The following is a 15,859-nucleotide window of genomic DNA, read 5'->3' as shown; positions in this document are numbered from 1 at the left end:
GTTGTCATTCGTTTCCTGTTCGGTTGCATAGACACTTGCTTTAATAAGCACTTCCTCTGCGTTTGGCTCTTTCCCAGGGACGGAATCATAGTGTTGTCCCTCAGAATTGTTGCTGTTGAACCTGTTGCTTGCTCCACCTCTGAGCATCAGAGTCCCAGAAGCTCTGTCTAAAAGGCTGATGTTTCCTCTTGTACTGTCTTCAAAAGGCTGTTTGGAGATGTTAATTGTGGATATGTGCTTGGCCCCTTGAAAGCTGCCTTAAACATGCAGACTGTAAAACTAAGTGGAAGAGACAGAAAGCTGTCTGTGCTTCCTCTAAGTCAGCCTGCTGTAGACAGGGCAGGAAACGAAGGTATTGTTGCTATTATACTGTTTTTTTTGTTTGTTTGGTTTTGGTTTTTTTGGTAGTTTTTCTCTTACTCCCAAGAGCTACTTTAAAAGCTGTAAATTATTAAAAGCATCATTACTTAAGTCAGTATTTACTAAAAGAGGCATTAAATATATGTGTAATTAATGTTTGATGACTCTCCAGTTCAAAACTGTCAGCTTTCCTTTTCTCCCTGTCCATTTACTAAATTGTCTTACAGATTAACATCTACCTTAGACTGGACATGTTTAACTCCCCAGATGTCTGCTGTGTACCTAGCCTAATTCCACATGAATGTGCATGAAAACATAATTAAAACTTGAACCAGCCTGGATCAGACTGGTTCTTTTTCTAGAAAATCATTCATTCCTATAGTTACAAACCAACCTTTCAAAAGCTTAGGACCCGTCTTATAGCCAAAATATGAACTCACACTTAATTCTGTTACCAGAAACCTTTACTCTTAATTTTGAAAGCATGACTTCTATACCATCGTTAAAGTACGGTCTTAGTTTGCTTTCTATTGCTGAGATAAACACCATGACCAAAAGCAGTTCGGGAAGGAACTTGAAACTTACATCTTACAACTCTCACTTTGTACTCTTATCATCAAAGAAAGTCATGGCAGGACCTCTAAGCAGGAACCTGGAGGCAGGAACTGAAGCAGAGGCCATAGAGACAAGCTGCTTAACTGGCTTGCTTCTCATGGTTTGCTCAGCCTGCTTGCTTACACACTCCAGGACAACTAACCCAGCGGTAGCCCCACCCACCGTGAGCCGGACCCCTCTACATCAGTCTTTAATCAAGAAAAGGCCCCACAGACTTGATATAGGCAATCTGACAAAGACATTTTCTCAGTTAAGATCCCTTCTTCCGCGATGACCCTAGCCTGCGTCAAGTTGACATAAAAACCAACAAGCACAGTACTTAATTTTGTTTTTATTTTAATATCATGCCAACACTGGAAAGTTGGATTCAGATTTCAGTTGTGATGGATGGAATGTTGTTTCTTTCTAATGTCATTAACTCATTACTGAGTTGTTGTTATTGTTTTTACATTACTTTTACTGATTATTATTATTATTATGTGGAAAAATTTCCCAGCGTATGTTCCTTAGGTTCAGAATGTTAATAGGAGAAAGCAGGGAGGGGTTGGTCTTTGGCAATCTGGGGTGAAGGCTTGGGTTTAGATTTGGTGGTAGAGCATGTGCCTTGGGTACACAAGTTCCGAGGTTTAGTCCCAAGCCGCGGGGATCGGGTGGTGGCGGTGGCAGTGGTGGTAAAGGAACTTATGACTTCTCAGGGTCTTCATGGTGTCAAAAAACACTAGTAACTCTGAGACTTTCTAAGACCAAGTATCTCTTATGCATCTGAAGCCTCTGCAACAGCCCCGCCCTGTGCTCTTCTTCCATGTTCCAAGGGGCTTTAGGGCCATGAGGTGGGGTAGCAGAGCATTCGGAGATGGCCACATTCTCCCCAGATTTACTAACCATAGCAGCTAAGTTTTGAGAAGCAAAAATTGGAGAATTTTAAATTGAATCTTGAAGGTACAAATGAATTAATTTGTAACAAACTGAAGTCCAGTGCAGAATATCTGAACCCTCAGGCAGGACCTGAAACTAACGCCATTCAGGTAGTAAGTGTGGGAAGAGAAGCTGCTGTCAGCAATTAGCACAGCTGCTGAGAAATACAAAAGACGGCGTTACATCTTTTTGTGTTTTTACATTTCATAAGCTTGTCTGGTATTTATTAAGTGCTCCGGCCCTCAGCTAAACAGGTTATTTTTTTTTTAATTGCCTTTAGTAATTTAGTTATCAATTACCGTCTTTCTAAGTCTCCATATGTGCCCTACAGGGATTTCATTAGACTTTAATTTTCGCTAACACTGGCATTAGATATGAAAAATCAGTGAAGAGCACAGCTCTTTGTACAGATTGAGTTTGATATGACTTACTATGCTTTTAGTTGCAAGTGAAATGAACCAACAGACTACAGAGGTTAGGAAATCTAAACCTAAGGCAAAACCTAAGTGAAAAAGCTTAATAAAGTTAAAAACATAGGTAGGCTCTTTCCCACTTGGGCCTTGTCAGTCCCTGCTGCCTGTCTGTTGAGGGCTCCAAGTTCCCCACTTGCCAGAGCTGCACTTCAATGTAGTAATTTACTAATTTGTCTGTGTTGCCTGTTATATTGGAAATAGATTGATTGCTGGGATCTTATCATCATTACTTTTAATAATATCTGCTTTATAGTATCACATATATAGATCAGAAATGTAAACAAGTGATATTTTCAGAAAAAAATTCAGCACGTGAAATATTATTTTTAATCTTATGATATGTAAAGTATGTAGATTACCTTCTATGTATGGTTCTACCTTGCTCAGTGTGTGTCACCAGCTTAGCCAACATTGCTTCTTTGGCCAGCACTTCACATTGTCCAGGAGGCTGCTCTACTCTGCAGGTCTCGCCTTTCTGCAGTCAGCTGTTGAGTTGGTCAGGCTATGTAGGTCTGAGGTGGATTGGCCCACGTTCTGCCTTCTTGGCTAGAATGCCTGGGATGGCTCCCTCCGTGGCCCCTGAGCTCCCGCACAGCACAGTGACCCAACAGTTCCAGGAGAAGCAGCTGTTTGGCCTCCTCAGTTGTCGTCTCTGATATTTCTCTCAGGTTACATCTTGTGCTTACGGTCAAAGCACATCAGGGACCAGTCCCTGATGCAGAGGGTGGGCTGAGCGCTGCCTACAAACCTCGGATTTGGTGAGTTCGAGGCCAGCCTGGACCTCAGAGTGAGACTCTACCTAGAACACACAAAAACAACCCAAAGAAACCCCCTCTGCTGCCTTCACAATACCTGGTAATGTTTGTGCTTTTGTTGTACTTGTTATAATTGAGAACAAACTGACTCTCTTTTTGCCTCTGGAATAAAGTTTTTGGTCTTTATCTATGGAATCTAGGAATTTTGTGATCTCATCATGAAAACCCCTCAGGTATTATTTTGTTCTTCGTTCCATCAACCAGATTTACTTCCTCTTAACCTATAGCTCTGTTTCCTTCAGTATCCCTGGCTTCTCTCTGTATACACAGTTCACAGTGTCAACACTAAGGATTAGTGTCATCTGTCCTCTTCAGTGCTTTCTCTTTAGGGATGTTGCTCTTCCTGGGCCTCAGCAGCTGAGACTTCCTTCTGACTCACTGCTTTTGTGTTTGGAGGCTGCTTGGGCACTTCTTGCAGTGGCTGCCCACCTGAACGTGCCTCCTCCTGATCCTCCAAGCTCTGCTGTCAGAGACAGCTGTCTGCCAGGCTCTAAGACTTCAGCACTCCCAACAGATGCCCAGCCAGTCTCAGCTGTGGCAGGGTTTCCTCTGCTTGCTTTACCATGGCTCTGAGTCTGTTATCTTTCTGACGTTTTGGCCCACTGATGGCATTTTTGAAATTTCTACACTGACTAGTTTTTTATCTTAAAATAGAGAGAATGCCTTTTTGCTTTCTCCTCAAGCCCTGAGCTAGAGAAAAGGCCAACGTCCACCCTTTCCAGCGCTTCACCTTGTCTGTGTAAACTGCAGGCGCCTCAGCACTTGTGAGGCCTGGGCTACCTCGGCTGGTCTGTGTACTGTAAACTGCAGGCGCCTCAGCACTTGTGAGCTGTGGGCTACTTCGACTTGTCTGTGTACTGTAAACTGCAGGCGCCTCTTTGAGCCATTGCAGTTCCTTTCCCTTTCTGTCTTCTTCTGTGTGGCATCTGTAGACCACAAATACCCCAGCTCCTTAAAAACAAAATCCCCAAGCCCTGTTGCCCTTTCCAAAAAGAAATGCCCTTTCTTTCCTTCTTTGTTCTTCACGATGAGTAAGATGTTTTCAAGAAGCGTTGAAGATAGCTATCTGTGATCCACACTTACCAAGTTCAGATTCCCATTTGTTGTGCAGTACTGTCCTGCTGTGACAGGAGCTTGGTCACTCTGTCCCTGCTGGACACAGTGCAAGTGAACAGACCAGGGTGTGAGCACTGCTCACTATCACTTATTAACTGTTTCACTTTCAGAAATTATTCATTATTGAACAGTACAGGAGATTTGGGGGCCTAATATTTGTGCCATAAGTCTCCTGTTTATTAAAATAGTTAAAATAGATACATGTCGCTGTTAATCTGGGAAACGTTATTGTGTTGCTTGTAACTTTGCAAGTATTCAGTGTTTCTATTTATGGGCCATACCTAGTACCATAGGTTCTGTTCTGTTAGTCTTTTCTCTTTGTTTGTTTGTTTGTGTATGTCTGTGTGTGTGTGTGTGTGTGTGTGTGCGCGCGCGCGTGCGTGCACACGCATGCATATATGTGGGTGAAAATATGTGCAGATGCATGTTGAAAGCCTCAAGTTGATATAAGGAATCTTCCTTGATGGCTTATCTACCTTATACTGTGAGCCAAGATCTCTCAATAAATTCAAAGCTTGCTGCCAGTAGAGCTGGTCTCACTAACCTGGCTAGCTTTGTTGTTCCTCTGTTTCCAAGGTTGGCGTTACAGATGGGCCATCATGCTCACCTGAAATTTATGTGGGTTCTAGGGATCTGAACTTCAATCCTTTTATTTACACAGTAAGAACTTTTAATTACTGAGCCTTCTCCCAGCCCTGATCTGTTAGTCTTTAACCTTTTTCATTTAATTTCTTTTTAAAGAGGGCACAGAAGCGTACATAGAAAATAAATACAATCAAAAGTACAGTTAAAAGCCCGGCATCCTGTGTAATTAGTATTCTCTGGTCGTACTAGTGCAGAAAACAGCCCCACGTGGGATTTCACTCCCTCTGTCCCCATAGACACAACTGCTGCTCTCATATTCTTCTTGGTCATCTCTTTGCTACTTATGAATGTGTGTGACTATATTCTTTAAGAAATACGGATTTATTTTTACATGTTTTAAACTTTGCAGAAATGGATTTCCACTCTATATTCATTTGCAAATTTGCTTTCATTGTCCTTAAATATTTTCATTGTCATGTGTCATTAGTGTTTTTATATATTTGAATCAGATTTAAATGTTTACATGGCTTTTTAAATTTAAAATATCTTAATTTGTTCTTAAAGTCATTATTCTATCTTAAGAAGTTTCAATAATGTATCATAGTTCTTGTCAACATAATGTTTTTCTGAGTGTTCTAGATGAAGTCAGAAAATATACTCTATATTCCACACTACCATCTCAGAAAAGAAGGGGAGACTAGGTGGAACCCAACTTTTTAGTAGTTTGGTGGAAAAAAGTATACTTATGATATTTTGACTAAAAGTTATCAGGGTGGTGATTAAAAAGGGCTAAAGACAAACATCTAGTACTGAATTGATGTCCCATTTTACAAATTTAACAGAGATACTTTTGTGTATTATTATCATCTATGATAAAAGGAGTTATGTATATTGGGTCATAAACTGCTCATATATTTTAATTATAAACTGCAAAGAAAACCTTGGCGCATCTCACTAGCGTGTATAAGACCAGCCAGTTTGAGCACAAAGAAATGCCCGCTAATCAATCAGTCGGAGTTTAGCATAAACACATGAAACACTTACCCACCAGTTTCCCAGGAAAGCGTCTTCGTCTTTGCTAAATCTTACCTTGGAAACCCATTGTCTGAGCTGCTTCCGAAACCAGTGGTTTAGGAAGTTCAAGAATGTGGAGTCAGATACTGGAACCTGCAAGTCCCATGAGGCAGCACACACCTGTAGTCCCAGAATGTGAAGGCAGAGATGGGACGAGTCACAGGGGTGCGTAGGAGGTTATTTCTTTAACATAAGCCTGGCTCCCTGCTCTCTGGCTGTCTCGTAGAAGGGACAGTATAGTGCAGTTGACGGTGTCTGAGGACTCACTAGGGACTTCATAACCACTGGGGATGTGGAAGACATCCTGCTGTCAGCTTCAGTTCCCTGCGTCTGCTGCAACACCTCCAGCCAGCACACCTGCTCAGTTACCCACATTTGAGCTGCAGGCTTCTTGTGACGGGGGAGGACTACCAACCTTAAGGGGCAACCAGTTATCAAAAACTTTACACATCTGAACCACAATTCCAAAAGGAGTGGTCTTCCTGAGTTCCATAGCAGTGTAACCATTATTCTAATTCGATTCCATGTGCAAAAAATAGAATAATCCATTTTCATTACAAAGCCATTTTTAAGTGTGGCTCCCAGGATTGTCACCTAAAGAAAGAGTGTATGTCCGTATCAGCCCTTCAGAGGTTCAGAGAATCTGTTTGTCTACACAGGCCTTAGCTTCTTTGGGTTAGTCCCCAACCTCCTCGTGTCACTGAGAGTCTGTTCTGTTTCTTCTATGAAGTTTTGAGTTCATCAGGAACAAGACCAGTGCCATTCATCACAACCCTTCCTGTACCTGGAAATAACAGCAGAATCCCTTCTGTACCCCCTCACCATCTCCTGACTGAATCCAGCACTCATTCCTGTGAATGGGCCATCTGTAACAGGAAGTTGGTATGTCCCCAGAAGCCTGAAGTAGGGGGAGTGGGTGTCATATGCTCATTAGACCCCCTCCAATCTTCTTAAATTCCTAATCAGTGTAGTATGTGGTCACCTTAGCTTTTTGGACTTACAACTTGTCACTCTTGAACCTCAAGCATCTGCATGTCTGCCCAGTGTGTTGCTGAGCTAATGTTCAGACAGGACCTTGCATTTATCCTGTTTATGATCTCATTAGAGGCAGGTTGTTAATGCAAGAGAATTCTTCTTCTCCTATTTTAGTTTGGTTATTTGGTAAGATCAGTATTTGTCTTAGTTATTGAAGATTTTGAACAGGCCCTGTGTATTATTTATACCATTGGCTAAGGTTTTGGTTAATATTGGGTTAAGTTCAGAACTCTGTCATTACAGTAGACTCCTCTATAGATTGATGTATTTCATTCAGGTATTTATAGATTGCTCAAGTCAGCAGTTGCCCTTATTCCAGCCCCATTTCTATGTTAATTATAGTATCACAAGGGACTTTTAATATTGTGCACGCCTCACTAAAATTCAGACACACTGCATTTCCATGGTTACACTACCAAAGAAGGAAATTCAACAAGCTTACTGTGACTTCTTTGGTGCACCTCTTCTTAGTTCTCACAAATCCCTCTTGGATAGCATTCTTTGAAGAATCGCACCCAGCATCTTGTCTCTCTCTTATTTATAATGTGAGGAGCCTACCTTCTACTTTCTAAAAATATAGGCATGGCATTTCCTCCTTCCATTTTTCTGACACCACTTCCCTTCTCCATGGTTCTTCGAAAAGGCCTTAAAATGGTTCAGTGTTGTCAGATCAGGTTGTGATCTGGCAAGTTGCACTCACTGAGGAAACCACAGCTTACTGGCTCACTGTGTCTCAGCTGAGAGTGTTTGTTGGTGGTGTTTTAACCCTTACTAATGGAAAGAGTGTACCGTTCTTTGACCCTAGTCATTGTGAATATTCACCCCTGGGCTCTGCAAAAAGAGGAGTCAGATTCTGTCTTTAGCTTCACTTAGCTTTATTTCCAAGTCATTAATGGACCTATTGTTATAAGAATGGTAAGAAAATCGGCAGGAAACCTTACTGTGGGGGTTTCTTTTGGGTTATAGTACTTGAGGACTGTTACAGAAAACGAAGTGAGTTTCTCCACTCTCCACCCTGTAACTGTACATTGCATCCTGGTTATTGAGGAATCAAAATACAGTAACCCTGCTAATGGAAGTTTATTCTAGTATCGTGGTAGTTTCCTTCATAAATATGCTCTTTGGTCCTCTCTTGACTTCAGCGTCGTGTCATCATTGTCTGTTTTAGACTTTGCCTTCTCTGATTCATAGTTTGCTGCATCAGTGAGATGATGAGCTACTGCCTCCTACCTACAATCCCTTTCCACCTACATAGCACGTGAGTGAGCGTAGTTGGGCTCGTCATGTTTCAGCAAGTGATTAAGTAAAGTACAGTGCACTCCCTGAGACACAGTAACATAATTTGGTGTCTCTAAGCTCAGGGTGTCCTGTGTATAACAGAATGAAAATCCTGCTCCTTTTCTAAACTCTATTTGCTCCATGCCTTTTTACAAATCTTTTTCTTCTGACACATTGGTTGTTTCATATTAGACTCTTGACATTTAAGTTTCTTGGGGTTTGGCATTATTTGCTCCACCGTTGCATAGTAACATTTCTGTTCTTCAGTACCATCTGTTAATTTTAAGGTGTATGGCTCCCCCTCCCCCAATGGCCAGATTGCTTCCCCCTCTCTCCTTGCCTTGGATGCTTTCTATGTTGGGCTGTCTGTATAGTGTTTTTTCATCAACAGAGCTGATAATGTTATCTTTGATATGCACTTGGTAAATATAGAATTCTATTCAGCTAGTATTTTGAGTGTGCTTTACATCTCAATAAACACATTATAAAAGCTAAAGATTGGAGTGCTGGGAAGATGGCTCAGAGGTTAAGAACACTGACTGCTGCTCTCCCAGCACCCACATGACAACTCACAACTGTCTGTAACTCCTATTCCAAGGGATCTGACATCCTCACACAGACATACATGCAGGTAAAACACCAATGTACATAAAACAAAAATAAATAAATTTTTAAAAAGATTGCCATAAAAATCATTGAATGTGTTGTATAAAAATTTGTGTGCCTATTTTTATCACTGAGAATGTGGGCCTTGAGGTCTGGTGCTTTGCCTCAGTGCTCCCAGGTTTTGATCCTAGATGCATTTGGTCCAAGAATGCCCCTCCTACTAGTCCTGCAGGAGAAGATCGGCTAGTCTAGATTAGCGTCCACCCTGTGCTTCTGCTCTGTGAAACCAAGAGCTCGGCTGCTGGAGCAGGCCAGAGAGCCTCATGAGTGTGCTTCACCTTGGGAGGATGCACAGATAATCACACTCGTCAGACCCTCTGCTCAGTCACCTGTGAATGTGTCAGACACAGGATAGCCATCAGCAGAGACCCGGAAGCCTCTCTCCTAACCCTGGGTCAGGAAAAAATGAGTGGGTTAAGTCCTTAGGAAAGAACTGCCTATGCTGGAAGTTAAGGGAATGGGGGCAGGGGCTCCCAGATCAAAGGGTAGGCATGAACACCATAGAGGCTCATTTGCTGGAAATTGAAGTAAAGCTGTAGAGTGGTATTTAGAATAAATTATGAAAAATGTTGATGAAAATATCCATGATGTTAGCTGTCTCTATGTAAGTGGTGTAGCAGATTTAAAATGGATATGGTCTTTCTAGGATTTGGTAGGATTTGCCTACTGACAAGAAGTGAGAGACACCAAAAAGGTGTCATTCGTATACTTATTTATTCAACAGGGATTACTTAAGATTTAGTTACATATATGAAGCCTTAGTCTTGTCTTTCAAGGAGGCATAAACAGGCTGCTAAAGTATATAGCATTTTTTCTTGCTATATACATTTTTTTTTAACTTGTAGAATGTCTCTATGAGGTCAGTAAGCCTTCTTGTAACACAGTCAAATTGTCTTAAGAGAGGTATTGCATCTGCTGCTGCTAATCTATTCTATCACAGGCTTTGGTCTCTGACATGATCTCCAAAGTCCTTGTCATCTCTGAGTGATCAGATTACTTGAAGGAAACCAAGTCATGGGAGCCCCACCTTGAGTGTCCTGGTTGTAAGTTGTTAAGGCATAAACCTTGTTTTCAGCACCATAGACTTTTATTTGTTAACTTTCAAGCTTTGCTTGAGTTTCAATTTTTTTTAACCTTTTGTCTGAACTTCTTCTATGATTGATAAAGTATTTTTCTGTCAGTCCATGTTTGTAGATGTCGTTTGTGTACATACTTACTAGTAAATGGAGCCATTTAAAGAGCCCTCCTCCAGCCCTTTTAATACCATTTTTCCACAATGATGTTTAAATATTATCAAGTGTGTGTTATTTTGTTATCAGAGTTGTGATTATTCTGTAGAAGGCCACTGTAATTCTTAGGAACCATTTACAGTGGGACTCATCAGCAAATCCCAGTCCCTTGAGGCACTCAGGAAGCAGTGTTAACCCTTTGCCTGCTTGATTGCAGGAGGAATGCCCGCCCCTGAACAGGCCTCACTGGTGGAGGAGGGGCAACTACAGACCCACCAGGAAGCTGTCTCCACTGGCCCAGGCATGGAACCCGAGACCACAGCCACCACTATTCTAGCTTCCGTGAAGGAGCAGGTACACCATTTCCTTGAAATTTGCAATGACATTTCTTCAATGCCTTTAAAATTTAATCTTTGGATGTGTTATCAATTTGTCTAACGTCCTTGACGCCTTCACGTTTTCTAATTATAAGGTGTTTACATCCCTGAGTACATTGGGATGACTGGCATGTAGAGCTGCTCCAGCTGCCAGTCAGAATCGGAACATGCAGGATACTTGTGCGTCTGCAAGTAAGGACAACCTTGATGGTGATTGGTGTCTGTCTCCCACATTGCCGAGTGTGTGCATGCGCGCAGAGCTGTGTACGGCGTGTTTCACAATGCTGGCTGTCCATCAGGACTCTGGCCTGTACTGTCTAGATACTCTGAGCCTTTTAACATAGGTATTAGGGTTGTTGCTGTGGTTTGGGGGTGGGGGATAAAAGCTGTATCTGTATGTTTGTCTAAATCCAAGTACTTCATTTTGTGAGCTAATGTTCTAAAATTTGTCACACTGCCTATCCGCTTCCATCCCGTGTTTATGTTTATTCTTAAGGCACTAATATTCTGTCCTTTAAATACAAGTGACCTTCAAAGTTAGGTCTTATCTGTAGTGCTTAGAGAAACTGATGCTTTCAAATTTAATTTTTAAGATTTAGAGGCTTAATACAGTACATGCAAATGGATCCTCTGGGATTCGTTTTCTACCTGCCTCCAAGAGAACTCAGTGCCCTCCAAGAAGGGTATTCTGCTCAAATAATGTATTCATTCATTTTTGTTTTTGTTTTTTTGTTACAATTAAACGATGGGTGTTTTTTTCCATCAAGAGAAGGAAACTGAGTGTCACAGTGTTCTCAAAACTCAGCATCTGCAGCTCACACAGCTAACGATGACAAAGACTAAGGGACATTGACACCGCAGTACTGCACCATCTGCCTCACCCAGGAACTCCGTGTGGGATTACGCCACACCTGACATCAGAACTACATTTTTAAGCAAAGCAGTTTGAAAAATTATTCAAGAAACGGTGCCAAAACATTTTCCTCACTGAAATTGGGAGTTTTGAAACACTACAGAAGTCAGCCTTTTAAGGGTTGGAACTGTAGCTTGGTGGTAAGGTGCTTGCTTTCCATGCTCCGTATCCTAGGTTCAGTCCCTGTCACTGCAAAATCATTAAGACAGGAGCAAAGTGCCATCAGGATGTTTTCATTTACTCTAGAATGTAACCCCCAGGGCTATTAAGTGAGGAGGAACCTCGCTGGAACCCTCAGGTGAGGTCAGGCTCTAATGTAAGGTGCAGCAAGATGAGGAGGCGCTGATGTTCTTAGCGCTGACACTGTTCTGACAAAACTATGGTAAAGTGATCAAAATGCCCAGAACGGACTGAAAACCAGAAAGCGTGTGCACTGAACATAACAGCAGAGACACTGCACTTGTACCTTGACGTTGGAAAGCCTATGTGTTGAAGACAATAGGGAAGCCATCTGTGATCCTTTTCAACTAAGGAATTCTGGGGTAGCCTGTGATTGCCTTAAAATCAGATCTTTTGGTGATACATTGTGTGAGAGTGAATATTTTATGTGAAATTGCAAGAACGTTTCTAATTTCTCCAGGTAGCAAAGGGTGATACATGCTGCTTATTAAAAGAGTTGTCACATGTCATCCAGCTAATTTATATACTTGGAAGACATACTCTATCTTTGTTTCTTTTCATGTCCTGAAGAGTTTGAGTTCATTAATATACATTTGTAGTTTCTATACATAATTTCTTTTCAAAATTGTCAGTGCTTGGCACTCAGGATTTCAATCACTCACCCTAGAGAGCCCTGTCTGTCTCCTGTGTTAAGACACATGCCTGGCTTTAGGTAGCTAAGTACAGCTTCCACAGACATTTTAGAACTAGACAACACACCCTTGAGTAGAAGCTTCTTGATCCTCCCATGAAATGCACCACTTTCTGTCGTCTATAGAAGGATAGAGCACAGAAAGCTAAATGTGAGTAGACAATGCTGATGACCTTCTAGTTCCAAGGTTAGTGTTGAACTAGTCGTCAGAGTGGCATTCTCAGCCTACACGTTATACAAGGAAGCGATTGCCGCTGATACTCCTGTGCATCCAAGACCAGCGTTCTTAGATGGGATGCGTAATTACTGGAAAGCCTTGCTGCCTTGCCCTGTAGATGATGGGGTCAGCTGTCTGTTCTCCAAGGATGGGCCTGGTTTGATGGCAGCAAGAACTCAGTAAGGGCCTTGTACCAGGGCACAGAAGGAAGCACACTTCAGGGCGGTTAGGTAGATGGCTGCACTTTCTATCTTGGTTTCTCTTATTGCTGTGTCATCTTGAAGGGTTTTTGTTGTTCTTTGTTTTTAAACCTTTCTATACCTCAGTGTTCTCATTTATAAAACAGATATAAAAACAAACAATATTCACACATATAAAATGTATACAGTAGTGTCACGGACCACTAGCTCAGTCGGGGATAGGTCTTTGGGATTGGAGGTTCTTGGAGTGTCGGTGAACAGACATAAGGCGTCGTGACAAACAGAGGTGACTCAAGTTTGAGTTTTTATTTGGGTGTATTTTTTAGTCAAGCAGTCTAGTATTATATACATTTTTTTGAAAGTAGGGGGGGTTGGTTATATTTTTTACAGTATTTTTTTTACCGAGCAGATTTGTGGAAGTCAGTGAGTAATCAAGTATACATGGTACAGGTACAGATGGTTTTGTCATAATTTGAATTACGACTTTGAGTTGAAACAATATAAGGTACAGAGTACATAGCAAAAAGACGTCATCACTTCTAAGTTATTGGCTTAGTATTAATATGTATGTGTTCTCTTTGTTTAGGGCCAGCGTCCTCTCCTTAACGAAACTTTTTTTTAAACAAAACTTATGTCTAGCACCAGTGTACAGGACATTTTTGTTGTTGTTGTTGCCTGGAATTTTTTAAAATACTCTATTTTTTTGTAGGCCATAGTATAACTTATTAACTAATGATTAATTTTTAGTCATGTTTCTTTTAATAAGTGGAAGTGAAGCAGAACTACTTTGGTCACGGACAGTGCATGCATGGCTGTAGTCCCAGGCCACGGTCTCATAGCAACCATTGTTACATTTGAGGAGGCCCACCTTGGGAGTGAAATGTAGTTAGAGATAGAGAGAATTAGGAAATAGTTCCCAGTAAAGAGAGTTTTGAATCTGTAGCTGTTGTTGGCAGGAATATTGACCCCAGTTTAGGAAACTTTTTCCTTTTTGAGGGTCTTAGTTTTCAGGCCTGTGTGGTAATTGTCACACAGGAGTACTTGGCACCTAGGAAAGGCTGATAACACCACCATCATCACAAACCACCTCCACCTCCACCACTACCATCACCATCTCCACCACCATCTCCACCATTATCACCAACCACCTCCACCTCCACCTCCACCATCACCATCTCCACCACTACCACCTCCACCATCATAATCATCTCTACATATAAAGTGCTTGTGCTCCAAGGAAGAGCGAGTGGTTTTGATTTTAGGATGTTTTGAGACTCATGAGCCTTCTTTTGTACATTGATATCAGCAGACTAAAACCCTGCCTGAGTATTGAATCATGTTTATGTTCTGCCAGTATTTTTCTTAACAAATGGCCTTAAGCTTTCAAGTTTTCAGCATAGCTGCCTCACAAATAGAATTTTGTGTATAAATTATAAGATACAGTCATATAAAAATAAATTATTAACTTGTTGATTTATCAAAACCTCAAACACTGATACTATCAAGGCATTTGATGAAAGAATTGTAAAATAAGAACCTTTAACATGCATCTGAATTCTGAGAGGAAAAGGCCACTAAATATCCCCGATGGCATTCCCATAACTTCCTCCTTTTGGGCTAGTTACGAGAAGTGGAAGGGCAGGGATCAGGCAAACAGCTTGTAGCAGTCTCCTCTGGAATTGGCTTCCAGGTGTCATAAAAACAAAGATCTTTTCCTCAAAGATCCTCAGGCAAACAAGGTTGCTCTCTGGCACAGGTTGGAATTTACATTCTCCTTTTATGGAATGATAGCTTTTCACACAGATGTTAGCAGCTGTCTTAGTTAGGGTTATATTGCTGTGAAGAGACACCCTGACAAGGCAACATTTAATGGAGCCTGGCTTACAATTTCAGAGTTCATCATCATCATCACCATGGTGGGAGGCATTGACGCTAGGCATGGTGCTGGAGAGGGAGCTGAGAGTTATACTTCTCGATCCACAGGAACAGAATGCTACACTGGGCATGGCTTGAACTTCTAAGACCTCAAAGCCCCCCACCTAGTGACACACTTTCTCCAACAAGGCCACACCTCCTAATAGTGCCACTAATAGTGGCCAAGCATTCAAACCCATGAGTCTGTGGGGCATATTCATATTCAAACCACCATAACAAGATGTTGAAAGATTAGTAATATTTAATATTGAATTATTATTTTAGTGAAATCAGCGGTTTTTCCTTAACCAGCTTTATACCCAAATAACCACACAGAGAGACCAGGGTCTATTTAATTAGCCTATAGCACAATGCTACGCAATAATTAATCCATCCTAAACCTCCATGCTAGTTTATTTTTCTCCCATTCTGATTTCCCACTTTGTACTTGCTTTTTACTCAAATCCTAGGTCCAGCTCATTCCTCCTGGTGCTTGGCTCCATGCTCTCCTTCCTTCTGTCTCTCCTCCGCTCACTGGATCAGGATATCCCACCCTCTTTATTCTGTTATTGCTCAGCATTGGCTAGTTGGTTTGAGAACTAACAGTGACATGTTTAAACAAACTTGAAACCTCAGATATTTAGAATAAGCATCCCAGTGAACTAGGGTAAACTGTACACAGTCCACAATAATATTATGCCAACAGCAAGGTACAGGAACAGTCTTTACTCTGGTAGATGGGTCAAAGGCTAGCTCCTTTTTTCTGCCAGCCTGAAATCACATCTCTCCTGGTCCCTCATGCTCTATAGCGCAGCTGCGACTACCCTGAGCTGCTTTGAGCTTATGTAATTGGCTCCCTAAGGACAGAATGCTGTTTTATACACTTGCTACAAGTTCCTGTTCTCAGCACCCCCTATGATATCAGTCTAGCAATAAATGGTTATGCAAAGAGGAGTCAGTACTGTTGAGTAGCCTCGTTACCAGCTCGCTGTTTGGTGAAAACCATGAACCTATGCTAAACTCACAGAAACAGGGTTAGCAGGAGTTTCCCATCTTGGAAGCAGCTTCGTACCCAGCTGTAATTCTCGTTCTTAAGACAGTTTTAACTATCCTGTACCCAGATTGATCTAGGACTTAAATCGATCTACATAGTTGACTATAAAGTTTTATTTCATGTCAGCTGACATATTGACACACATGTTACAG

The 15,859-nt window shown here is 41.5% G+C and overlaps 1 protein-coding gene across 1 annotated transcript in view; it reads left to right on the top strand.

Annotated features, from left to right (window-relative positions):
* The window catches only part of Pkp4 (plakophilin 4), a 214,218-nt gene that overhangs the window by 53,857 nt on the left and 144,502 nt on the right, over positions 1-15,859 (top strand). Inside the window, exon 2 of the mRNA XM_051166576.1 lies at positions 10,379-10,515. Within this exon, the coding sequence (XP_051022533.1) occupies positions 10,384-10,515 (132 nt within the window). The 5' untranslated portion in view covers positions 10,379-10,383. The remainder of the gene's footprint in view (positions 1-10,378; positions 10,516-15,859) is intronic.

This window comes from Acomys russatus, chromosome 24, assembly GCF_903995435.1.
Source record: "Acomys russatus chromosome 24, mAcoRus1.1, whole genome shotgun sequence".
Lineage (NCBI taxonomy): Eukaryota > Metazoa > Chordata > Mammalia > Rodentia > Muridae > Acomys > Acomys russatus.
This window is presented reverse-complemented; position numbering and strand designations above follow the sequence as displayed.